This window comes from Crocuta crocuta, unplaced genomic scaffold (genome assembly GCF_008692635.1).
Source record: "Crocuta crocuta isolate KB4526 unplaced genomic scaffold, BGI_CrCroc_1.0 scaffold96, whole genome shotgun sequence".
Taxonomy (NCBI): domain Eukaryota; kingdom Metazoa; phylum Chordata; class Mammalia; order Carnivora; family Hyaenidae; genus Crocuta; species Crocuta crocuta.
The window spans coordinates 3236223-3264111 of NW_027531522.1; the positions used below are offsets into that span (position 1 = coordinate 3236223).

General features: G+C 41.8%; 1 protein-coding gene across 1 annotated transcript in view; it reads left to right on the top strand.

Annotated features, from left to right (window-relative positions):
- Positions 1-27889, top strand: part of CUNH10orf67 (chromosome unknown C10orf67 homolog) — a 168688-nt gene that overhangs the window by 5542 nt on the left and 135257 nt on the right. Inside the window, 3 exon segments of the mRNA XM_077772452.1 lie at positions 9921-10041; positions 17564-17707; positions 19488-19562. Of these exon segments, the coding sequence (XP_077628578.1) occupies positions 9921-10041; positions 17564-17707; positions 19488-19562 (340 nt within the window).

The window sequence follows — 27889 nt, forward strand, 5'->3', positions numbered from 1 at the left end:
CCTCCCGCCCCCCCACCCCCCACAATGGAGTCCCAAACCCTTAGACACTTCACTTCCTGGTTCTTCTTCCTCTTTCCATTTTGTGGGCTTATTTTCATGGACTTTGCCATGAGAATGCGCCAAAGAACTCAAGTCTGGGGGGCACCTCAAGGAATGTACTTTTTGCCTTACATGGGCCTAGGCGAGGTCTGGGTAAGGCTGGAACCTCTGTAGTACTGAGCCAATGAGGAATCAGGGGCGGGACTTGCATGCTAGGGGATAAATTGCCTGCTGTAACTAACTGCCTGTCCATCAGACACCCACTCTTGCAAGAACGTTGATTAAACCCTCGCGTCACTGTGCTGAGTCTCCACGTCCCTCCTCTGATTGGGTCAGTGAGCTTATTTCTCACAAAAGGCAGTAAAGTTGGTAAAAGATAACTTTAAACAGTATTCTAGCAGCAAACGAACAATGGAGCTGTGCTTCCAAGGGCAGAGGGAGAGTTAAAGAGAAAGGAACTAAGAATTTAGAAGACCCTCACTTCCACCCGATCCCTGTCCAAGGCAGAGATTAGGGCCTCTTGGGAGAAAACATGGCTGGTGGCAGAGAAGCCTGTCAGAGGGCTGGCCAGAGCTTGTTGTGTGGAAGAAGTTTGCTGAAAGATGTAGACAGACTGAGGTTCTTTACTTAGCTGGGAGATCAGCATCTTTATTCCTGAAGGTCCTGAGTTCTCAAAAATAACTTTCCCAGGGGGCCTGTCTGGCTCAGTCAGTGGAGCATGTGACTCTTGATCTGAGGCTTGTGATCTGGAGCCCCACGTTGGTGTAGAGATTATTTAAAATCTTTAAACAACAACAACAAACAAACAAAACCCTTCCCTATACCCTTCTACGCAGGTTTTTGGCTGAGACCCCTGTAATAAAAGACAGATTGATAGTAGAAAAACAAAGAAGTTTAATAACATGTGGGGCGCCTGGGTGGCTTAGTCGGTTAAGCGTCCGACTTTCGCTTAGGTCATGATCTCGCGGTTCGTGGGTTCGAGCCCCGCATCAGGCTCTGTGCTGACTGCCAGCTCAGAGCCTGGAGCCTGTTTCAGTCTGTGACTCCCTCTCTCTCTGACCCTCCCCTGCTCACGCTGTCTCTCTCTCCTAGAAATAAATAAAACATTAAAAAAATTTAAAAAAAAAAGTTTAATAACATGTATGCATGGACGACACCCAAACAAATTTAGTAACTCCCCAAAATGGCCCACGCTACCACCTTAAATACCATCTCCACCAAAAGACAAAAGAAGATGTTGGAGGGTGAGAGGGGAGCCAGTTATGGGAGGTTACCAAGCATAGCACAGTAAAGAAGGGTATGGTTGTTAATGCAGATTTCAGTCCTTGCCTTGTTAAATTTCTAGAGATTGAGTCTTCCTTCTCTTGCTGGTACAGCTTGGGACACCCTTACCAATGGAGAGAACCCTCATAAATGTACACGTCCCTTACAAAAGGGCAACTTCTGTTCTGTTTTCAGAGCTTCTGTCCCTGCTCATCCTTAAAAATAACTAGCTCATGATAATCCTTACACTAAAGAGGCATATTTTGGGGTGGCAAATTCTGCTTCCCGTCAGCATGGAATGCTAAGAAGCACCCCAGAGAATCCCCTGGGTTCCAGACCCAGTCTTCCCTGACTCCATTGTATACCAACAACCCACTTAACCAAGGTTTAAGTCCTTGCCTTGTTAAATTTCTAGAGATTTAGAATAAGAATCAACCATTTCAGCCGGATCCCATTCTCTCCCATTTGGTTCAATGGCAAAAGGATCACGAAGCAGCCAGGTATCCGTTCAATTAAATCCATATCCAGAATATGTTTATGTCTATCCCAGTGAGGATAATGGAAGAGGTTCAATGTTATCAAGCTGCCACCGGGTGGCTGGCTAANAGGGACTCTGAATTGATCTGTATTGTTGGCTGATTAGGCACCCAATGCTTGTAGCAGCCACGCCAGCCTCTATAAGGGGAAGTCCATGTTGTTGAACTCCATCCCTGCCACCATAGCCGTTTGGTTCAAGGGCCATTGAATGAGCACTGGGTTGGTTGCAGAAACTATCGAGCTGCTGTCCACAGAGGGTGTCATTTTGCCTACTTGATCACTGAATACTTTCCCTGTGGTGGATTCTCTTTGGTGAGCATTCTCATCGGGCACAAGTATCTATATAGCCTGTACCTGTTCTTAAAAGGACATCCATAGAATTCTTCCCCAGACTTTCTTGTCACCAATTTCTCCGTCTTCTTCCTTCCAAGTTCCTGACCATCATCCACTGAAAACTTGAGCAACAGAACGTAAATTAATACAGATACACAATCCTGGCTGTCTCTCATCCAGAAAATGTAAACAACCAAATGTGCTACTTCAAATTCTATTCGGTAGAAGGATTTTCCTTCACGGCTGTCCTTCATGGTCACCCCTGAGCAGGGCTGTGGGACTAGAGATATCCCCTTCAGATGGCAGCACGGTCTGTTAACTAGGCTTGAGTTCTTCTTCCTCAATCAAATGATCACACAGAACTTCCCGTGAGGCTGCAACCATGCACTGAAGGGGAAGAGGCAAGGCAGCTGGAGCTACCTGTCCCTTACACGTGTCTTCCCTTCTAGAGCCTGGTCTCCTGTAGGTCACTTCCATCTTATGAGACTGAAGCTGCTCATGCCCAATGTTATGGTTCGGTGGGTCAGATAAAACCCAGTTTGTCATGGGAAACTCAGGCCTGATGACTCATGGTTACATAGTCTTTTCCAGGCTCAGTAGCAAGCCAGGCTTGTTTCTCAAAAGGATCATAGTTCTCCATTCAAGAAGGCATAAGATTTGCCCTAAAATCCTAGAGGTCTCTGCTGTGACCTTCTTAGTGGTGCTTGCCACAGGATCACAGATCATCCCTGTTTGTCACAGGCACTCTTGAGAGCCATCTTATCTGCTGGATCATAAGATCCACGTGGAAAAGCACCTTGCCCTACAGTCTAGGTGTCTTTTATTCCAGGCTCTCATAAAAACTGACCGCCTTACCTGTGACTTGGAAAATGAGTTTGAAGTAGCATCTACAGGTGTGGTCTATGTTGCTTCCAAAGTCACATTTCATTGTTCATTAAGACCTAAAGTATTGACAATTCTTACTGGTTGAAGTTGGTGAAATTTGAGCTTGCTTGAAGAACGCACATGACTTTTAAAAAAGAATTTACTTTGAGGGTGGCTGGATGGCTCAGTCAGTTTAGCATCTGACTCTTGATCTCAGCTCCGGTCTTGATGTTTCTCTCTCTTTTTCTTAATTTAAGTTTATTTATTTTGAGATAGACAGAGACAGCTCAAGTCAGTGGGGAGCAGAGAGAGAGAGGCAGAGAGAATCCGAAGCAGGCTCTGTGCTGCCAGCACAGAGCCCAGTGTGGGGCTCAAACTCACGAAACCATGAGATCATGACCTGAGCTGAAACCAAGAGTTGAACGCTCAACCGACTGAGCCACCTAGGCACCCCAGCTCCGCTCTTGATCTCACAGTCAGGAGTTCAAGCCCCCCCCCCGGCCCCCATAGGGCTCCCTGCTGGACATGAAGCTTACTTAAAAAAAGTATTTTGAAATTACTTTGAATCCACAGAAGAGTTGCCAGAACAGAACTAAGATCGTTCATATCCCCTTCACTGAGATTCTTCAGTTCTTAACATTTTACCATATTTGCCTTTCCTCTCTCTTCCTCCTGCCTGTCCCCCCCCTTTGTACACATCCACACACACACAAACTCATACACTCATCATCATTAGTCTTTATAGAACATTTTGAGAGCAAGCTATCGAATTAGTGCCCACCACTGCTAACCATTACAGTGCGATCTTCCTAAAATGGAAATGCTCTCATATAACCAGCACACAGCTTTCAAAGTCAGGAGACCAACTTCGGCCCCACACTACAACAGGCCCCTTCAAGTTGTGCCAAGTGTACTAACAACACCTTTTTCCTTTGCTGTTCAGGATCCTAACTAGGAATGTATGTTGCGTATAGCAATCCTGGCCCTTCAGATACATTCAGTGCAAAAGAGTTCCTTAGCTTCTCCCTGCATACTTTTAAAAAGTATCGACTTCAAATTCTGTAGGATAACCAGCTCTATCTGATGCTTTTTTTTTAAAGGTTTTTTAAAAATGTTTTTTATTTATTTCTGAGAGAGAGAGAGAGAGAGCACGCATGTGAACAGGGGAGGATCAGAGAGAGAGGGAGATACAGAATCTGAAACAGGCTCCAGGCTCTGAGCTAGCTGTCAGCACAGAGCCCGATGTGGGGCTCGAACCCACAAACCGTGAGATCATGACCTGAGCCGAAGTCGCTCGCTCAATCACCCAGGCGCCCCTATCTGACGCTTTCTTATAAGCAGACTCAGGTTATACATGCTTGGCAAGAATGCCCCAGAAACGGAGATGTGCTCTTTCCAGGGCATTAACTTCAGTGGGCAAATGTTTTTCAATCTGTTTCCCCTTTGGTACGTTAACTTTGACCTTTTTGGGTTGGTGTTTGCCAGGGTTCTCTATCACAAACTTACCATTCTTCCCTTTGCAATAAATTATTATTGGGGTCTCCCAGGTGGCTCAGTAAGCGTCCTGCTCTTGATTTCGGCTCAGGTCATGATCACAAAGTGTGTGAGCCTAAGCCCCGTGTTGGGCTGTGCTATGACAGCACAGAGCCTGGTTGGATTCTCTCTCTCCCTCTCTCTCTCTCTGCCCCTCCCCCTTGGGCATGTGTGCTCTCTCCCTAAATAAACATTAAGAAAAATTATTTTGTGAGTAGGTATTACAAAATCTCCCTTTTCTTCCCCCCCCACCGAGCTTCACCGATTTATAATTGACACATGACATTGTATAAGTTCAAGGTGTATGATGTGATTTGGTATATGTTTTTATTATAAAATGGTCACCACAATAAAGTTAGTTAACACATCATCACCTCACGTAATTACTTTTGCGTGCATGTGAGAAGATTTAAGATTCACCCTCTTAGCAACTTTCAAGTACACAATACAGTACAGTTGACTGTAACCACTATGCTGCACATTAGATCCCAGAACTTATTTCTCTTACAATTAGGAGTTTGAGTAACATCTCTCCATTTCCCCACCCCTCAGCCTCTGTAAACACCATTCCTTTCTGTGCTTCTGTGAGTCTGGCTTTCTTAGATTCCTCATGTAAGTGAGATCGTACAATATTTGTCTTCTTCTGTCTAACTTATTTTACTTAGTATAATGGCCTCAGTGTTCCTCCATGTTGTCCCACAAATGGCAGAATTACCTTTTTTTTAATGGTGGAATAATATTCCATTGTATGTAAACATTGTATTTTCTTTTTATTTCATGTTTTAAAAGATTTCAGGAGCATCTGGGTGGCTCCGTCAGTTAAGCGTCCAACTCCGGCTCAGGTCATGGTCTCACCGTTCGGGGATTTGAGCCCCAAGTCAAGCTCTGTGCTGACAGCTCAGAGCCTGGAGCCTGCTTCAGATTCTGTGTCTCCTTCCCTTTCTGCCCCTTCCCAGCTTGTGCATGCTCTCTTTCTCTCTCTCTCTCTCAAAAATAAAAGCATTTTTAAAATAAAAAAAGATTTCAAACTGTGTAAAAAAGAATTTCTTTAAAATTTCTGCAACACGTATTCTAGAAAAAAGCTTGCCACATGTATAATTTGTCATCAGTAATAGTTGTCATCCTTGAAAAGTATCAAAAACATTTTCCCTGAAATTTTATCTTATCATCACTTAAAAATTAGTTCTCTCTTATTTGTTATAAACTGCTTTAAAGTGTACATTTAAAAAAAGTTTTTATCATAGATAATATGATTCATCCATTTCTACAATGTAGTAAAATATACTGAATTTTAACATAATAATTATAATTTAGTGCTGGTTTTCACAAATGATTTTCAGAAATGGTTGTAAATGGTAGGTAGACAAAGCTTTAAATATTGATGATCTTTTTAGTTAATTCCTATATCTCAGTCTTAAAAAATTCAATACAGAGGTGTGTGGCTGGCTCAGTCAGAAAAGCATGCAACTCTTGATCTCAGGGTCATGAGTTTGAGTCCCGTGTTGGATGTAGAGATTACTTAAATTTTTTAAAATTTTACAAAAATAAAATAATAAAAAATTCAATACAAGAGGCATTTATTGAGAGGATTTATGGGTCAGGTATTTGTCAAGGACTCTGCAGCGTTTGAGATCTTACCCTACTTATAAGCTAAGTTTGCTTGTTTCACGGCTGTTAGCAGAAGACACAAGACTCCTGGGTCAGAGACAAAGGACTTTATCGTCATTGCAAAAGCAGTATCCAGACTGTCACGGTTTTTGCGTTGATTTGCCATGCCCCCTCAGTGCCATGAGGGTAACACTGAAGACCCGTCATAGATACCTGTATACACAGTGTGTTGCATGTAAGGAGGGCATCCCTGAGCTTGCCACATTTTATACTAAAAAGTGTCAGTCTGCTTCTTGTCAGAGGAAAGGCATTACCTCATTCTTCAAGATTGCTTGCTGCAAACTCAACTCTGAGGAATGGCCTGCGGAAAGAGTGGTCAGGAGTTTGCATTCTTGGCATACGCAGAAGGAACGTACAGAGACACTCAAAGACCAAGGAGGTCGCCTCTTCCAGTAGGACTGTGTTAGTGAGAAAAAGATATAGCCTCCTGAAATGAAATTAGACCAAATCTAGAATACAATTTTCTAAGGCAAAACACCAGAAGTATTCGTTGAAACTGAGGTGTACAACATTACTGATGCTCCCTCCCCATCTGGGTGATGCTACTGATGAGATCTGTCATCAGTCTGATATTAATGAGCGTGTGGAAGATGAATTCAGAATTTAGGGGGATTAATTGAAAATCATTATATTAAATGTTTAAAATTTTATAAATTTAAATTTAGCCTTTCTTGGTTGAATATTACTATACTTCAATGGTTTTTTCCAAACATAATGAAAAAAACTATACCTCATTATAAGAGTGATGGTAACAATTGCCACCACAGCACCAATAGCAGTTAACATTTCTTTTTTTTTAATGTTTATTTATTTATTTTTGAGGGAAAGGAGACAGACAGAGACAGAGAGCGAGTGGGGGAAGGGCAGAGAGAGAAGGAGACACAGAATCTGAAGCAGGCTCCAGGCTCTGAGCTGTCAGCACAGAGCNTTGAGGGAAAGGAGACAGAGACAGAGACAGAGAGCGAGTGGGGGAAGGGACAGAGAGAGAAGGAGACACAGAATCTGAAGCAGGCTCCAGGCTCTGAGCTGTCAGCACAGAGCCTCATGCAGGGCTCGAACCCACGAACCGTGAGATCCTGACGTGAGCCAAGTCGGACGCTTGCTACCCAGGAGCCGCAGCAGTTAATATTTCTTAAGGGCTTAGTATGTGACATGCACATTCAAAGTACTTCTGGGTATTAACACACTAAGCCTGTCAATAACTGTATGAAATAGGTACTATTATTTTTGATAAGAAGAAATTAAGGCACAGAAAGGGTAAGTAATTTATATCATATCACATAGCTAGAGTACCAGGATGCCTTCAGCTGTGACTGGCAGACACTCTCAGCAATTGTTGCATTTACTATATGATGCAGGAAGACCAGAGGTATGACAGATTTTAGATCTAGTTGATTCAATGGCTAAACAAAGTCATCGGTCAAAATTATTTGTTTCTTTAAACGCTCACCGTTTATGTGCTAGCTCTGCCCTCTGGCTGGCCCCACTTGTAGTCACCAGATGGCCGTGGCATTTCTTGGAATCGCTTGCACACAAGGCAGTGTTCAGAGTCACAGAGGAAAACTCTCCTCTGGTGCCGATGTCGGTGTCAGAGTGTCAAAAGCTTTCCCACAAGCCCCAACAGATCCTTCCTTCCTCATGTCATTCATGCCAGAACCAAGTTCCATAACCTCCCCGAAGACATCCGCCCAGAATGGGATCTCTGTGTTGGAGACAAGACGAGAGTTACCCCTGGCACTGGGAATATGATCACCCTGCCCTGATTTCCGGGGGAGATAAATGTGAGCCTCTGCCGGCAAATAAAAAGGAGGGAAAGGGTTGCATGGGGTGCTCCCATGAGGGTCAGCTGGTCAGCAGACAACAGAAAATAGAAGCACTCTGTCTTCTTCCGGGCCTGCCCTGAAGAGTCTGGTGATTCCACTGGGGCTTTCGTGGCTTCCTTTTTTTAGCTGACATTTTAGAAGCTGGTAGTTGTGGTGAGTTCGATCAAATTGAAAAGAAAGTGAATCCAGAAAATTGGCTTTCTTTTTACTATTTAAGATACCCTTCATTAAAGGTCTGTAGGAAGAGGGGCGCCTGGGTGGCTTAGTCGGTTAAGCGTCCGACTTTCGCTTAGGTCATGATCTCACGGTTCGTGGGTTCGAGCCCCGCGTCCGGCTCTGTGCTGACTGCCAGCTCAGAGCCTGGAGCCTGTTTCAGAGTCTGTCACTCCCTCTCTCTCTGACCCTCCCCTGCTCACGCTGTCTCTCTCTCCCTCCTAGAAATAAATAAAAAACATTAAAAAAAAAAAGTCTGTAGGAAGAGTTTACAAATACCTCAACTCAGATTTCTCAAGAAATGGCATCAAAATCCAGTACAGTATGGTAGATTCTCAAAGAAGAATCTTCAAATTGTTTGGTTTCAGGAACTTTTATAGTCTCAAAAATTACTGGGGACCTCAAAGAGCTTTAGTTAATGACTATTCATGGTAACCATATTAGAATTTTAAAAGGAGATGCTAAGAATATACATATATTCACTTAAAATAATGGTAAACCAATTCTGTGTTAATATCAATATTCTATTCTATGTTAATGTGAACACATTTTAAAGAAAAATGAACTTTATTTTTCAAAACGAAAACTTTAATGAGTACAGTGTCATTGCTTTACATTGTTGCAAACCTTTTCAGTGCCAGGCTTAGCACATGAGAGCTGAATTCTCAAATCTGCTTCTACCTTCATGTCATGTACTTGCATAGCCTATAGCTTCTGGAAAACTCCACCGAACACTTGTGAGAGCATGCTAGTGGAAGAGCAAATAAAATTTTAATGCTATTGGGGTGCTTGGGTGGCTCAGTTGCTTGAGCATCTGATTTGATTTTGGCTCAGGTCATGATCCCAGGGTTGTGGGATCCAGCCCGGTGTGGAATCCACTCCTACCAGAGCATGGAGCCTGCTTAAGAGTCTCTCTCTCTCTCTCTCTCTCTCTCTCTCTCTCTCTCTCTCTCTGCCTCTACCCTACTTGTGCACTTTCTCTCTCTAAAAACAAAAATCTTAATACTATCATGAAAATAATTTTGACCTTGTCAACTCCCTGGAAGAGTATCCTGGAACCCCAGAGGTCCTCTGGCCACATTTTGAGAACCGCTGTCTTAAAGTATTTTTGCTTGATATGCCTGTGTATAATGTACAATGGCTTTAAGCAGTAGCACAGGTAAAACAGTAGAGAGGATATTAAAAGGAGGCTCAAACTGATCATATCTCAGAAAATGGAAATAAGATGAGTACCCTAGAGCAATATGCCACAGTGCAGAGTCCTAGTGAAAACCCTAGGTCATGAGCAGATAATTCAGAGCTCTCTTCACCTCATCAGTCACTTCGAATCTTTAAAATATAATATGATTTGGGGTGCCTGGGTGGCTTAGTCGGTTAAGCATCCAAATCTTGACTTTGGCTCAGGTCCTGATCTTGCAGTTCATGGGTTCAAGCCCCATGTCAGGCTCTACGCTGACAATGCGGAACCTGCTTGGGATTCTTTCTCTCCCTCTCTCTTTGCCCTGCCCCGCACATGCTCTCTCTCTCAAACTAGATAAACTTTAAAAATATATGTAACATGATTTACACAAAAAAATGTGTAATAGCACACATTAAAGGAAATATCTATTATAGAAAGCACTTTTAATCTCCGTTCTTTTTTTCCAGACTTAAAATTTCCGATGATTTGAAGGTTGGCTTTTTCAGCACAGACCATGCTACTCAAACAGATTCCAGTGAAATTTTACCATTAAAAGAGTTGAGTTCATCTACTGAGAAGCTAGTACAGGTAAATCTGGATTTTCTCTTGAAACGTCTGAGATTATTTTAGGTATTTTAGGTAATGTTTACCTTTAATGTCTCTTTCCTTCACAGAATTGAAATGATTAAAAAAATTTAAATATTAGCATCTTTTACAAGTTGAATTGGATGACACCTGTATTTTTAAAAATAATTTGTATAAACTAGTGCTTATAGTTACATCGTGTTCATGTGTGTTTCCTAAACCGTGTTGTTACTGTCCTTGAAATTCTTTTGACATCTGTGAACATTTTCTATTTGTGATACTTTTAAAAATTGTAAAATATTTTTGGCGTGTAGAAAAATGTGGAGAATACTCTAATGAATAACTTGGGCTACCCATCATACAACTTTGTCAATTCTTGACATTCCATCATATTTCCTCTGGATCTTTCTTGATTGCAAAGAAACAGCACATTTCATACACATTGGGTATCAAGAGTTATTAAAGTCCTCAATCAATAAAACTGTCACACGGGATATCGTGCAACTAGAAATACTCTTGTGTACTTTGTTTTTTCACTCAACAATATAACTTGAAAATCATTCCATACCCTTGCCTATTTCAAAAGTATATCATATCATAATATGTGTATCTTTGGTTATCTTAAATCTTCTACTGCAATGAATAATTCTGTACATACTCATAGGCCAGCAAATTTGTGGCATAAATTTAAAAGTGGAATTTCTGAGTCAGAGGATGTATCCATTAGTCATTTTGAAGGATATTTGCCAAATCACCCTGCACAGAGATTATACCAATTTACACCCCCACTCGTAACTTTTGAAAGTTATTTTCTAACATACTTGCCAACTTACTGTCTTTTCTAAATGCCTTCAGACCAGTTTTATAACTTTATTTCCTTGCAACTTGGCACATCCAGATGACTAACTTCTGGGCAGTGGAATTAGGTGGAAACATGTGGCAGTTTGGGGGAATCTTCTGTAAGGAACAATTCACGTGCACTTATTTTTTGCTGTGTCACTTCTTCCTCCTCCCCTTCTCCCTACCTCCCGTCCTTTCTCCAGCTCCCCTTCCTCCCCTTCCCTTTCTTCCTTTTCCTTATTTCTGTGCCTAGACCATGGGTGCTAACGTTTGTACCGAGATTTTGAGGCAGTGTATGCAGCAGAGTGATAAAATGGGAGGGACCTGTGTCATTTTCACCCCTGCTTGCCCACATCACTTTCTAGTGAAAGAGAAACAATTTCTCATTTACACTTCTGTTATTTGGATTTTTAACATATAGCTGAACCGAATTCTGATACAATATGCTTAAATCAATTTGATTAAGGGTGTTTCTTCTATTTTTAATTAATAAGAGGCATTTAAAATAACATTATGATTGACTGGATTTGAATGCTTTTCCTGGGTCTACTGAATCATACAGTTTTTCTCCTTTATGTAATGATGTGGGGAAAACTGATTTTTTTAATCCCTGTAATCTTTTTTTTAAATGTATTTATAGTTCAATTTACATCCAAGTTAGTTAGCATATGGTGCAACAATGATTTCAGGAGTAGATTCCTTAATGCCCCTCACCCATTTAGCCCATCCCCCCTCACACAACCCCTCCAGCAACCCTCTGTTTCCTCTCTATATTTAAGAGTCTCTTAGGTTTGGTCTCCCTCCCTGTTTTTATATTATTTTTGCTTCCCTTCCCTTATGTTCATCTGTTTTATATCTTAAAGTCCTCATATGAGTGAAGTCATATGATATTTGTCTTTTTCCAATTTCGCTTAGCATAATGCCCTCCAATTCCATCCACATAGTTTTAAATGGCAAGATTTCATACTTTTTGATTGCCGAGTAATACTCCACTGTATATATATATATATATATATATATATACTACATTTCTTTATCCACTCATCCATCGATGGACATTTGGGCTCTTTCCATACTTTGGCTATTGTTGATAGTGCTGCTATAAACATTGGGGTGCATGTGCCCCTTTGAAACAGCACACCTGTAGCCCTTGGAGAAATACCTAGTAGTACAATTGCTGGGTCATAGGGTAGTTCTATTTTTAATTTTTTGAGGAACCTCCACACTGTTTTCCAGAGGGGCTGTACCAGTTTACATTCCCACCAACAGTGTAGGAGGGTGCCCGTTTCTCCACATCCTCACCAACATCTGTTGTTGCCTGAGTTGTTCATGTTAGCCATTCTGACAGGTGTGAGGTGGTATCTCATTGTGGTTTTGATTTGTATTTTCCTCATGATGAGTGATGTTGAGGAAAACTGATTTTTGAATAGTAAACCTGGAGTGAACCCAACTGGACCTTAATACTTCTTTTTGCTTTCTACATCATTTGCTATAATTTTACCAATGATCGTTTTCCATTTATGTTCCTAAGAGACTGTCCTATAATTTTTTCTTTTCTTCTTTTTTTTTAAAAAAAATTTCTAATGTTTATTTTTGAGAGAGAGAGAGAGACAGAGAGAGACAGCATCAGTGGAGGAGGTGCAGAGAGGGAGGGAGACACAGAATCTGAAGCAGGCTCCAGTTTCTGAGTTGTTAGCACAGAGCCTACATTGGGACTCGAATCTACCAACTGTGAGATCATGACCCTAGCCAAAGCCAGATGCTTAACCGACTGAGCCACCCAGGCGCCCCTTTTCTTCTTATACTATTGTTGTTCAATCTTGGCACCAGGGTCTTTTTACCTTCATAAAATGAGTTGTGAGATGTTTCTTACTCTTTTCTCTGGAATAATTGGCATGAGATTGGAATTACCTGTTTCTTCACTGTTTGTTAGAACTCACTTGTAAAACTCAGCATGCCTACTTTTATTGCTATTTTTATTTTGTTATGGATATATTAAGATTTTCTTAAATCTTTGTGGGTCAGTTTTGACATTATGTTTTTCTAAAAAGTATTCAGTATGCCAAAATTTTAAATTATTATCTTCTCTTATTACTCTTAAATCTTTATTGTATCTGTAATTATATATTTTTAAAAATTATAATTTTGTCTGCATGTTTCTGTTTTTTCCTAGATGAATCTTGGCAGTTTTATCTATTTCATTAATTTTTTTCAGAGACCCAACTTCTAGATATATTAATCCTCTCCATCATATCTTTATTTCTAGCTCATAAATTTCTTATCTTTATTATTTAATTTTTTCTACTTTTTGGGGTTCTCTCTGTTTTCCTTCCTCTAATTTCTTGAGTTGGATCTTGGTATCAGTTAGGATGGCATATAGCTCTATTTATAGAAAATGCAACTATCTTGGCTTAATTAAATAAGTCAATTAGAGTTAGACAATCTGTAAATAGGGTAGTAGCTCTCTGCTGTTATCTATATACCAAACTTGTTTTATCTTTTCCAATCTCCATTATTAGTGCATGGTTTTTGCTTTCTTATTTCTGACCTCATAGTAGCAAGATGGCTGCCCCACTTCCAGTCTCCATTTGCATTTCATAGAGGAAGGAGAGGATGAGAGAAGTAGAGAGGGGTGGTGGCCACGTTAAGAAAGCAGAAAACCCTGTAGAAAACTCCAGCTTGTTTATCATTGGCCTTAACTGTATCACTTGACCCCTGTAACTGGAGGTAGTTCTAGAGAAGCGAGCATTTTTTTTTTTTAATGTTTATTTAAACATCTGAAGTCGGATTCTCAACCGACTGAACCACTCAGGCACCCCTGATGATTTTTAACTTCAGTCCTCTGTTGTCAGTAAAAACTCTTTGTGAGACAAATTATTGGGTGTTTGTTTGCAGCTTGTGTTCACGTGAGGTCAGTCTTTGTCATTGTGCCCTGGATGTGGGAAATTAAAAATAATCTGCATTTGTTAATAGTTGAGAGTGTATATGTATGTATATGTATATGTGTATGTGTATGTATGTGAATATATGTATATGTGTATATATGTATGTATATATGTGTATAGGAATCTATGTGTATGTGAATCTATATCTATTTCTATATTTTTACCATTCTGTTCAGTACTAATATACCTATGTCAACATTCTTTGGTATAGTGTTTGGTAAGCCTTTCTCATTCTTACATTGACCTCATTTCTGTGTGTCTTAAGTATGTATTTTACAAAATATGTATATCAGGTTTTAAAAACCCAGTCTCGAGGCTCCTGGGTGGCTCACTCAGTTAAATGTCCGACTTCGGCTCAGGTCATGATCTCATGGTTCATGAGTTCCAGTCCTGCATCAGGCTCTCTGCCTCAGCAGAGGGCCCACTTTGGATCCTCTAGACCCCCATTCCTCTGCCCCTCCCCCACTCACACTCTCCCCTCTCTCTCTCAAAAATAAATATTAGAAAATCCAATCTAATAATTTCTTTTAACAGCTAGTTTCTCCTCTTAATTGTGATGACTGATATATTTTTATTTTTCTGCCAACTTATTTTGTAATTGTCCTTCAGCTTTCTTCTTTTCTTTCTCCCTCCCTACTTTTCATTGGATTGATACATTCTTTAGTTCCTATTCTCTCCTCTGCTGGTAATTAATCACTTTATCTTTATTCTTTTAATGGTTGCCTCCAATACGAACATGCACACCTGATTTTATAGCGTCTGAATTTAGTGTCAAAATTTCTATATCTTGTCCTGCATCGGTTCCTTCTGCCAACTTTCAGATCCTCTCTAGGATTCTCCTGCTTCTGTTTATTCTCCAGTGCCTTCACGTAGTCATTTGTGTTTTGTTCGTATCTTATGTAGAGTGTATAGTAGGAGTCGTAGGTCTAGTGGAGTTTGTTTGGCCACACAGGGGTCCCGTGCCTCCCTCCATCAGAATATACAGACCATATAGGCCTGGCTCTTCTAAAGGCAAAGTCGTTTCTGCCTGTTCCTGGAATTTAAGGAATTCCTTAAGACTTCACTTGCTCTCAGATATTTTTTAAAGTGTATTTATTTATTTTGATAGAGAAAAAGCACCCAAGCAAGGGAGGGGCAGAGAGAGAGAGGGAGAGAGGGAGAGAGGGAGAGAGAGAGAGAGGGAGAGAGACTCCCAAGCAGGCTCCATGCTGTCAGCACAGAGTGGGACGCAGGGCCTGATCTCACAAACTGTGAGATCATGACCTGAGCTAAAATTACGAGTTGGATTCTTAACAGACTGAGCCACCTAGTCACCCCTCAGACATTTCTTTAAATGATTTTTCAACATGGTACCCTTTATGAGTTGACAGCATGGTCTAAAGAAAAAGGAGTATGCGTCAGTCATGACTGTTCAAATCTGAGCCTTCCATTACTGGCCATGTAACGTATTCCATAGTCACTTAACCTCTTGAAGTCTTGGTATCCTCACCTATTTCATGAAACCTTCCCCCTAGGTTTAGGATACTAAAATGAGGATGCTGGTCTACCAGGTAGCAAATTCCAAAGTGAGTTTGATCCCAATTGTAGAATTTGCAAAAGAAATTTGCATATCAGATCAGTGACTCTTAGCTTTTGAGTTAGATCAAGGATAAGAAAAATAAAGGAGTCAGGAGGCGAAGAGGAAGAATTCCTGAAGTGACTGCGAAAGCACCATTGCCATGTTCTTCATAGGAGAGGAGTTACCAGAAGCAATCTTTCCTCAACTCAAAGCTAGGAAGGCAGGCTTGTCTGGAAACTGAAGTATGTTTACTGCTTTTGGAAGACACAGAGGACTGGTGCTCAGCCACGTGTAAGGAAGCTAAGAAGATGGGGTGGCTACGTTTGGATCAGTCTGCATGTCTGGGGTTGTTGGGGTGAGGAATTGTGTGATTGTTTCCCAAGGACCATATGTGCCCTATGAAAGAGAGAGAGAGCAGGCGCATTGTCTTGGGGTCATTCTGAGTCCTATCCAGTAGAGGCATCTAAAAGGATGGTGGGCCCCCCAGCAGCAGAGAGAAGGAGGAAAGAACTCTAGATCCATAGGGGCTGAGGAAGGAGTAGGAGTGATCATCCAGTCTTACGTATGAATGAAGCTGCAAGTATTTGACTCGCAGTAGTCATCTTCCAAATGCCACTTTGAGGCTCTGTTTTGAGTGATGGTAGGACTTTCTAGTCCCAAGAAAGAGCAGGAAAATCATGGACTTGCCTAAAGTTTCCACTCAGGGCAGGAGAAGATTGCCTATTGAATATATTTTAAATAGATGGTAGGAGACAAAAATACAGTGAATGTTTTGATGATGATCAGAAATGATTCTTAGTCAACATGCTGGCCATGTACTTAAATGTTTGGCTAGTAAATTCACAACAAATATTAATTTTTGCCGATCTTTTCTGATTTAAAATCCACATCTTGGGGTGCCTGGGTGGCTTAGTTGGCTAAGCGTCCGACTTTCACTTGGGTCATGATCTCGCAGTTCGTGGGTTCGAGCCCCGCATCGGGCTCTGTGCTGACTGCCAGCTCAGAGCCTGGAGCCTTTATCAGATTCTGTGTCTCCCTCTCTCTCTGACCCTCCCCTGCTCACGCTGTCTCTCTCTCTCCTAGAAATAAATAAAAATATTTAAAAAAAAAAATCCACATCTTGGACTGTACCTTTTGATGTATGATAAAGGACTGTTGTTAATAACCCAGGTATTTTATTCTGTATTGGAAGAAACCACCAGGAACCTTCTCTCCCTTACTTCATTAGCATATGTTAATTTAGCAGATTAACTGGAGTCCTCCAATGTACATTGTATTTTTAAGAGCCAGGACAGGCCCCTGACCGCATTCCAGATCATATCCCCATGTTGGGGAGGAAAAATTTTTATCGACCCTTCAATATTCATCTGGCTGGTCTAAGAATCAGATTGATGTTAGACAGATTAACAGGAGAAAATCAAACACTTTTGTGACATGTACACCCCCTGCATATGTGGGAGAGACCCAGGAAAACTGAGTAACGCTGAAATGGCTGAAGCCATCCCCTTAAATACCACCTTCAACTAAACACAAAAGAAGATGTTGGGGGAGGTAGAGTGCAGTTATGGGGGGTTACCAGGTAAAGCACAATAAACAAGCGGATGGTCGTTATGCAGACTTAAGTCAACATAAGAGTTTCTGGGGGAGTCTGGGTGGCTCAGTTTTTTAAGCATCCAACTCATGACCTTGGCTCAGGTCATGATCTCATGGTTCATGAGATCAAGTCGCACACGTTGGGCTCTAAGCTGACAGCATGAAGCCTGCTTGGGATTCTCTCTCTCCCTGTCTCTCTGCCTGTCCCCTGCTCATGTGCACTCTCCTTTTCTCCCTTTCTCTCTCTCTCTCCCAAAAATAAATAAATAAACTTAAAATAAAAAAGAGCTTCTAGAGATTTTGAATCATCCCCCTCTTGCTGGTACAGCTAGAGACACCCTTACAAGTGGTGATTTCCCTTATAAATGTAAATGTCTCTTATAAAAGGGTAGCTTATACTCAGTTTTCAGAGCTTCTCCTTTGTTTGCAGTTTCTTAAAAATAATCAGCCTAAAATAATCAGTTTGCCAAAGAGGCATACCTTGGAGTGGCCAAATTTGCTTCTCTGTGCCCAGAATCAGGCAAGGTGCTAGAACCTTTACACAGAGCGCCTTTTCTCTCTGCAATAATGTATATTTTTCCACTTTTAGGTTATTAGATCTCTTGAGGTGGATTTTGGGTTCCTCAGAGAATTGCTTCAGTTGAAGTTTGAAGACCGTCTTAAAGAGGAGTCTTTCAACCTCTTCACTACTCTACATGACAGGATCCTAGCAATCGAAAAACATTATCAAGAGGTACAAGTTCTCTCTCATTTCCTTTCTTTCATATGGCTTGATCTCGTGCTTAGGTAGGTATGTACTCCAGTTTTGCATTTAGCAACTCATGATGGCAATATTATTTGCCTATGTTGTGTCTCATATAATAGATGATACACATAATAGCTTTACTAACTTGGTAAGTACTTTGGACACAAACTAATTTAATCCTCACACTCACCTCATAAAGTAGGTGCCGTTATTATCCTTCTTTTACAAATGAGGCAACTGAGGCCCAGAAAGTTTCATTAACCTGCTCAAGGGCACCAGTTAAAAAAACAGCAGAGTTTATTTTTCCAGCCAGACAGTTTGATGCTTGAGATATGACTCTTAAGCCCAATTTTATACATTATTTGTGCTTATTATCTCTGTAAGAGCCAAAGGCTTGAAAATTCTGTTGTTTCCAGGAATTTCCTAAAATCTTTGGTCAGGTTAGCATCTATATCTCTCATTAAGAACACGTACTGGGGGCGCCTGGGTGGCTCTGTTGGTTGAGTGTCCAACTCTTGATTTTAGCTTGGGTGGTGATCTCAAGGTCGTGGGATTGAGCCCCATATTGGGCTCCACACATTGAGCCTGTTTGAGATTCTGTCTCTTCTCCTCTAACCCTGACCTCCACTCCTGCACTCTCTCTCTCTCTCTCAAAAAAAAAAGAAAGAAAGAAAGAAAGAAAGAAAGAAAGAAAGAAAGAAAAAGAAAGAAAAGAACAGGTACTGTTATTTCTCAACTATAAAACAAAAATCTCATCTTGTATTGATTCCACCATTCTAAGAGCCACACTAAGCGTTTAAAAATTTTTTTTTAATGTTTACTTATTTTTGAGAGAGCGGCGGGGACAGAGCATGAGCAGGGGAAGGGCAGAGAGAGAGGGATACACAGAATCCGAAACAGGCTCCAGGCTCCGAGCTGTCAGCAGAGCCTGACACGGGGCTCAAACTCATGAACTGTGAGGCCCAGTGAGTGGAAGTCAGCCACTTAACCGACTGAGCCACCCAGGCACCCTGAGTGTTTCAAATGTGTTTCCTCCCTAAATCAATGCTTAAATGAAACCCGAACACCCCTGATATACAGATAAGGAAACTGAGATGCCGAGGTCAAGTAACCTATTTCATGTCAGACAGATTGAAGTGGCACAATGATATTGGAATCCAATTCTCAATGACTCTAAGGCCTAATTGGTATTTGCACTCCATGCTGGAATCAGGATTGAAATCAGAATCAAGATTTGTGAGGTGGTTTTTTTTTTTTTTTTTTTTTTTTTTTTTTTTTTTTTTTTTTTTTTCAAAAGAAATTNTTTTTTTTTAATGTACTATCTTTCATTGTTAGCCAAAACAACGGTCAACTGGTTTGGTTAATCAGAAAATGACTCTGGTTTATGGATTAGTGGCTCTAGATTTCCTTTTATGAGCATATCCCACTCAAAAGGTATAAGGACAGGACATGAATTATAAGTAGATTTTACTACTTTTAAAATCAATTCTAGGAAAACATTAAAAAGACTTTGATATGTAAAGTGAAAGAAAACGTTGAAATTGTCTGTATTTATTTTACCTGCCTGAGTTCTCTGTTGCTTGGTCAAGTGTAAGTACAGGTTGAATGCAGTCCCATACTTCTGCATAGGAGAAATGGTTACACGTTAAGCTCTCACAAGATTTGTGATGATCTGGATGATGGCTTTATACTGAGTCCCTTTGTAGGTGTGAGAGCTGTATTTGAAGATACATTATGGTGCTCATTGTATTTATTTTTTGGTTTGCAGAATGAGGACATCATAAGAAAATGCTATAATCAGCAGTTGGCTGACGCCATAGCTGTTATCAAAGGAATGTACAAGGTGGGTTTTCAGCGCTGTCCTCGGAGCACCCAGAGCTAGGCTCACTGTGCGTCCCCCGTCTGTATTTTTGGGCTTTGAAGAGCTGTTTGCCCAGTTTTCAGGTCACCGTTCACACTCACATTAAATTGGCCAAAATAACACTTTATGGTACAGATGCAACTTTAAGGAGACTGGAAAATTCCATCCTGGTATCCAGGTGAGTAAGGAAATGATCCAAGGTTTGTCTGGTGAGCGTGCAGTTGGAGGGAAGGCTAGCTAGTCTCAGAGGGGTCACTGTTGTAAATCCTGATGAATAACCGGCCTCCAACCCTCGACCCTCGGTGGAGTAACTTTTCTCCTGCTGAGGATGCGTCCATCTGCCAGATGCGGTGCTTCGTTCCCCTGCGCGGTAGGAAGATCCACTGTTTCCAGTGCTTACCTTTCAGGCTTCGTAAGGACCTTGTACTTAGTTTAGATTTTGTGACTGTAATCTCTTTCATTTCGGTAAGCCTCCGGAAGAAATGTTTTATTACGGCAAGTTGTGCGTTGATTACAGGCATTTTTTTCTCGGCGCTGACCACATTTGTATTTAATTATGTAACTGCGTGTTGCATGTTCTGTTCGACGCCAGACTGTAAGCCTGAGGAGGGCAGGCATGTTATCGTGGTTCTCCCAGCTCTGCCGCCGCTTAGCACTGCCCCTGATGTGTAATTAGCAATCAGCTAATATTTGCCAAAAGAATGGACGGTTGCCCGCGCTTGTGGCAGACACTGGTGACTCAAGAGTGACTCTCCCTCTTCCTTTTTTTTATTAGCAGAAGCACTTCCCACTTCTCTTCACAAAATGCTGGGTCCTCTCTTTCCCTGCCTCCTCCTTTCCAGAGACGGCGTGAACACAGACAAGGTCAGGTTCCTGACCAATGTGACCTGAAGCTAAGTTGGCTATAAGCTGGGGGAGGAGGTTCTTCTTTGTAATTTAAAGAAACACTCTTCGTTTTCTTTGCTTGACATCGTTGCCTCCTTCTGATGCTCGGGATTGCCGCAGCCAACCCAAATTAAGGGTGAGACACTTTGGCTGCACTACAGGGAGCAGAGCGAAAAGACAGAAAAGCACTGGGCTCCTTGATGACATCAGCAAACAACCTAATCACTCTGGACTTGCTCGGCCTCTGGCCCTTTCGTTTCATGAGGTAATTGATTCCCGTCTTATGGTTTAAGCCGCTGTCAGTTGCCCGTTCGGTAACTTAGAGCTGAAGATATTCCAGGACCCTCTGCACTGTCAACGGCCTCTCTGGCTCTGGGCCAGTTGTGTTTCCTAAAGTGGCTACGACGGTGTCTCACTCACGTGCAGTGAGTTACCTTGGGCTTCTCCTCAACAGAGAGGGGAGGCTGATTCGCCCTCCTTGAACGTGGCCGGGCCTCAGTGCCTGGCTTGTAAGCAGAGAAGGTGAAGGCAGCGACACCGCACCAGTTCAGAGCCAAGGTCAGAAGAAGCCTCGCAGCTTCCGCCTTCTACCCGTGGGACGCGTGTTCTCTGGAGTCACCCTCCGAGTGCAGCTGCTGAGCCGTGAGAGGCTCGCGCAGTTCAGACGCCCTGCGTGTGGATGCCTGGTCCCCAGGCTCAACCACACTCCACTTCCTCGTCACCCGGCCCCCGGCCGCTCAGTCCTGCCGTCTGAGGTCCCAGGCGCTGTGGAGCAGAGACAAGCCATCCCCCCAGGCCTGTCTTAATTCCCTGATTCCCGGAGCCCAGGAGCAGAGTTGTGGTTTCGCGTCGCTGAGCTCAGAAAGCGGTTTCCTGTAGCAAGAGGTGGATGGGACGCTTCCTTGCACTCGCACCAATACGCAGTTTCTGAGTTACATTTGCTGGACGGACGACAGTAGTTTCGCTAGCACAACACAGCGTCGTGGTTAAGAGTTGGTGTAATGCGTGTTTTAGAACAAGGAACTTGGAGTCAGACCACTTGGGTTAGAATCCTGGCTCTGTCTCTTAATCGTTAGGTGACTGGAGGCAAAATACTGATCCCCTCTGCCTCTGTTTCCTCATCTGTCAAATGAGGATCAGCGTAGGACCCACCTCCTAGGCTTGTTATGAAGATGAAGCAAAGTGATCCCTTGTAAAGCACTTAACGATAGTGCCTGGCCCAAGATGAGTGCAATCTAAGTGTTTGCTAACTTAGCATTTCAGGGCACCTGGGCGGCTCAGTCGGTTAAGTGTGTGACTCTTGGTTTGGACTCAGGTCTTGATCTTGCAGTTTGGGGGTTCAAGCCGGCCATAAGGCTCCGTGGTTGCAGCACAGAGACTGCTTTGGAGTCTCTCTCTCCCCCTCTCTTCCCCTTCCCTGCTCTTGCTGTCTCTCTCTCTCAAAATAAATAAACTTTAAAAATACATAGGGGCGCCTTGGTGGCTTAGTCGGTTAAGCGTCCGACTTTCGCTTAGGTCATGATCTCGCGGTTCGTGGGTTCGAGCCCCGCGTTGGGCTCTGTGCNGTAAAAAAAAAAAAAAAGAATCCTGATTCGAGCAAACCAACTGTTAGAAAAAAATGTTTTGAGACAGTTGGAGAAGTTTTAATACGGAAGAGATGTTAAATGATTTTAAGAAACTCTGTTAATTTTGTTAGTGTGATGGTGGCATTGTGATTCTATAAAAAAAAAAGAAGAAGAAGAAGAAGAANCTTGTAGCTTTCTGTCCATGGACTGTAGATTTCAGATATGATAAAGTGCCCTTAAGAATCTATAATAATTATCAGTATTTATTATGTTGGACAATATGAAATTGCCAGTTTTGGAGCCCCAAATGTCAAATATCAGCAATTTCATGTAGTTCACCATAATAAAATACTTATTTGAACAAATAAAGGCAGCAACAAACTACATAAAATATTAGGCTATAATAACTTAAAGTAAAAGAAATTCATCTTCAGGGCGCCTGGGTGGCTCAGTCTGTTAAGTGTCTGACTTCGGCTGAGGTCATAATCTCGCGGTTCGTGGGTTCAAGCCCCGCGTCGGGCTCTGTGCTGACAGCTAGCTCAGAGCCTGGAGCCTGTTTCAGATTCTGTGTCTCCCTCTCTCTCTGACCCTCCCCTGCTCACTCTGTCTCTCTCTCTCTCTCAGAAATAAATAAAACATTTAAAAAAATAAAAAAATAAAAAGAATGTCATCTTCAATTTAACCAAACAATTTTTGAGTCAGTACCGTGGGCTGGACACTGAGACTACAGAGAGGAAAGAGGGGTAAATGGAGGAGGATTATAAACTAAACCATAAGATACTTTGTTCAGTGCAGAGATAAACATATAACAGGAGGTACGTAAATTCCTCAAAGGGAACAATTATTTCTGCCTCTGAGCTTTGGGAAGGCTTCACAGAGGAAGTGATGTTTGTGCTGGGTTTTAAAGTAGGTTCTCAGTGTGTGCAAGAAATACAAAGGGATTCTAAGTAGACAGTATAGTGTATATAAATCAGATGTTTTCTGGGACAAGCCATACATATCTAATTCACACTGGCATTAGTGCAAAGAATTTATTGGTCCATGTAACCACAAACTGTAAGGACAGGAAAGACTTCAGGCAAAGCTGGATCTAGGTGCTCAAATAATGTTATGGAAAAACTGCCCATCCCCTGCTTCTGCCCTCCTCTCTGAAGGTTTAATTTCCAGGAACATCCTCTTTCCCCCTAGAGCAACCTTAGGGCATCTCTTTCCAATAGTCCCTACAAGAGTCTCAAGGCAGACTCTGACCAGTCCCATCTAGTAATTCTCTTCCACCCCCGCTGCAAGCCAAGCCAGATGGATGCACCCATCTCAGGAGACAATATGGTTTACCCAAGGGTTTACCCAAGTGGAAAAGGAAGTTTCGCTCCCTAAAGGAGGATTGTTGGGGAGGCAAAACTGGTTAGGCAAACTGGCTTCCCGCTTCCAATAGCCTGTGAACAGGCAAGTAGGACCTGGTGGGCTGCTGGCTGTGTCATTGCCCTGCATGGTAGCTAGTGGCCGTATGTGGCTATTAAAGTGAAGTTGAAAATGCACGAAAAATTCAGTTCCTGAGCCGCATTAGCCAGAGATTACCCAGCAACATTCTGTGAAACTAAATAATGGGAGAATTCTTCGTGAAGGCGTGCACAGGTATATGTTAGCTATTTGTTTTATTTTTATATTTTTTATTAATAATAGTAAAAGAACAATGCCTTATTGAGTGCTTTCTTTGTGCCAGGCACCGTGCAAAGGTGTTCAGATATATTGTTTTATTTAGTCTTCACATGAGCAAGTAGTAAGAACTGGGGCCCCAAATCGATTCCTCACTTCCCCATGTGACACAAAGAGTGGGGGTAATTATAGGAGCCGTGTCACCTGCCTCGTAGTCTAACTTAATCCTCTTTCTAATTAGAAGGTAAATTAGGCTGCTACCAAAGTGCCTGTGCTCTCTGGCTCACTCAAAATGTGGTGCCCAGAGGTGAAGTCCAAGTAGCTTTTGCCTGGCTCCACTGCACGAGGTATGTAAGCATTTGAAGTGCGCAGTAGGAGGCTCCTGGGCTAACGAGGACACGGAGGCACGGCCGCGTGAAACAACTTGCTCACAGCCACAGAGCTGGTCAGTGGTGGAGCTGGGGGTCCAGTTCCCATCTGTGTCTCTAACGTTGTTGCACAGAACATTGGAAATGCCTGAATTATCTGAGCAGGAGAAAGAGAGAGGCCTTCGCACCCTTCAGGATGGTTACTGCTTTAACGGTATTGATAGCGCTTTGGAGAAATGGAGAGGCAGATAGATAGAGAATCTAGGAAGACAGAAACCACGAAGAGTCTTCTCATTGCCCTGCGCTGTGCTTGGATTTTAATAAATGTTTCTTGGAGAGAGATAGAAGGAAGAATGAGAAAGGGGGGGGAAGGAAGATGAGCACTATCCGTAGTTTAAGGCAGAATGTCAGAGAGGGGAAGGAAGGACAAAAGGAACCAAGTTCTGCTCTGGATTAAAAGAATGAAAGAGACCTCGCACTAAATGCAATCTGTGGGGCTCATTAGAATCCTGATTCGATTATGTGGAAACTAATTTGACAATAAACTATTTGTAAAAAAAAAAAAAAAAAGAATCCTGATTCGAGCAAACCAACTGTTAGAAAAAAATGTTTTGAGACAGTTGGAGAAGTTTTAATACGGAAGAGATGTTAAATGATTTTAAGAAACTCTGTTAATTTTGTTAGTGTGATGGTGGCATTGTGATTCTATAAAAAAAAAAGAAGAAGAAGAAGAAGAGGCACCTGGGTGGCTCAGTCCTCCTACCAATCATGCACATAATGCTGAATGGCCCATTAGTAAACTGAGCGAAATATATTACACAGTTTTAAAATTAAAATACCCAAATGGCCAACGAACTTAGAAAAAGTGCTCGACCTTATTAAAAATCGAACAAGTGCAGATGAAACAAAAAATACTGTTCATCTATCAGATTGGCAGAAATGTTAAAGACTGAGGGGCATCTGGGTGGCTCAGTCGGTTGAGCATCTAGCTCTTGATTTTGGCTCAAGTCATCATCACACAGTCGTGAGATCGAACCCCACATCAGGCTCTGTGCTGAGCATAGAGCCTACTTGAGATTCTCTCTCTCTCTCAAAACAAAACAAAATAAAACAAAAACTTAAAAAAGTAAAAGATTGGTATTATCTACTTTTGGCAAGGTGTGACAGAATGGGCAGACACATATATGGTGGATGCATCTATTGATTGGTACCACCCATTTGGAAGAAATTTAGCAAAATCTAATAAAAATTAGAATGTACATTTATTTTGACCAAGCTATCCCGTTTCTAGGGGAATCTATTCCACCAGGTGAAATAGAGAAAAATACATATACAATGACTTGCAGCGTTATAATTTACTTTTTAATAGAAAATAATGGAATACTACTACTTAATGATACAAATGTTAAATTTGTATCACTTAAATTAAGGTAAATTCACATGTACTACTCTGAAGGTGTGTCCAAGATACATTTTAATTGGAAAAAAAATGTGACAGAACAACACAGTATTGTAGAATGTGCAGAATGTCTGGAGAATGAGGGAGAAAAAGAAAACACTTTTTATTTTTTTTTATTTTTATTTTTAAAAGAATTTTTTTAATGTTTTATTTATGTCTAGGAGAGAGAGAGGGACAGCGTGAGCAGGGGAGGGTCAGAGAGAGAGGGAGTCACAGACTCTGAAACAGGCTCCAGGCTCTGAGCTGGCAGTCAGCACAGAGCCCGACGCGGGGCTCGAACCCACGAACCGCGAGATCATGACCTAAGCGAAAGTCGGACGCTTAACTGACTAAGCCACCCAGGCGCCCCAAGAAAACACTTTTTAAATAGAAGTTTCTTTATTTTTATAACAGTCACACTTCCATTTTTTATAACACATATTACCTTGTAGTAAAAAGAAATATCATTTCAGTTAAAATAAATCCCCCCCCCGCCTTTCTCTTTCTTTTCCTTGACATTGACTTTTACAACAAATAACAACAAAGAAGGCAGTTGTCTTTCTAAATGTGCCATGTTCTGTATTTGTTAGTTTGCTTCTTCAAGGGACATGTCACTTGTTCCTCTGTTTTCTGTATTTCCTATAAAATTTAGCTCTAAAATCTTGATTAAATTCATGTTCATGTTTTACACATTTTGGCAAGAAGAGTTTATGGGCAGGGCTTATAAAAAGTAAACTTTTAATTGAAATGTAATTAAAAAGTTACATGACTCGGGTCATGATCTCATGGTTCGTGGGTTCAAGCCCCACACTGGGATCTGTGCTGACAGCCCAGAGCCTGGAGTCGGCTCCGGATTCTGTGTCTCCCTCTCTCTCTGCCCCAGGCATGTGCACGCACTCTCTGTCTCAAAAACAAACATTTAAAACAATTTTTAAAATGTACACAGATAAGTGTACAATTCAAATTTTTGTTTAAAAAATGAACATACCCAGATAATCATTGCCTAGATTGAGAATTAGGATGTTAAGTCATCCCAACACTACCCCGCCTCTCCAAAGAGTAACTTGATCTGACTTCTGTCACATAGATTTGCTTTGCCTGTGTTTGGACTTTAATGTAAATAAAACCATACAACCCTCGCTTCTTTGTGTCTGGCGTCTATCACTGGACCTTACATCTGTAAGGTTTCTCCATATTGCTTCACATAGCAACAGTCTGTTCTTTCTCATTGTTCTAGTATTCTCCTGTATGAATGTGTATAGTGGACCCATTCTGTTGTAGATGGACATTTGAATTGTTCCCAGTATTTGCCTGTTAAAGGTATGATGCTGCTATCAGCATTCTTGTCCATGTCTCTCCCTTTTTTTTTTTAGATTTTATTTTCTTAATAAATTTTTTTAGTGTTTTATTTATTTCTGAAAGAGAGAGAGAGAGAAAGAGAGAGAGACAGCGTGAGCAGAGGAGGGGCAGAGAGAGTGGGAGACACAGAATCTGAAGCAGGCTCCAGGCTCTGAGCTGGCTGTCAGCACAGAGCCCGACGCGGGGCTTGAACCCACGAACCGCGAGATCATGACCTGAGCCAAAGTCGGACGCTCAACTGACTGAGCCACCCAGGTGCCCCTAAATTTTTTTTTAAGTAATCTGCATATGTGGGCTCGAACCTGCAACCCTGAGATCAAGAGACAAATGCTCTGTCAACTGAGCCAGCCCGGAGCCCCTCTTGTATATATCTTTTAACGCACATATGTGTGCATTTTTGTCAGGGATATACTGGAGCAGAATTCCTAGATCACAGACATAGGCACATTTTCAATCTTAGTAGATNAAGCCACCCAGGCGCCCCAAAATGCTGCGCCCCAAAATGCTGCTACATCTTAAAGTCTAAAAAATTTTATATTTTTGCCGTTTAGATTCAGGTGTTTAATCCACTGGAATTGATTTTTAGTATTAGTTTGAAAAGCAGGGATTCATTTTTCCCCCGTAAGTGATGCGGTTTGGCGGTGATGGGGATTCGGAGCTGATGGCCAAGAAAGAACTCTTGAAGAAATCTTTGGTGCAAAAAGTGTTTTTTTTTAAAAGCACGAGGGCAGGACCCATGGACAGAAAGAGCTGCCCTGGGACCAGATGGTGAGACTGACCCTATACGTAGGCTTTGGGGGAGGTAAAGCCAAGGGGAAGTTTCCAAAGGAATTTTCATATGCTAAGGAAGACTCCCAGGATATTGGAAGCCCAGCTATTGTCAAGCTAAGATTGTTTTTCCATCCAGCAGAGCATTAGCATTAAGATTGTAGAGAGTTCTGGAGAAAGGCTTTACTCTGCCAGCCTCAAGTGTTTGTTAATGGGCTGCAGGTAATAAGGAAATTCAATTTTATATGCCATTTCCTTCTTGCCTTTGTTCTC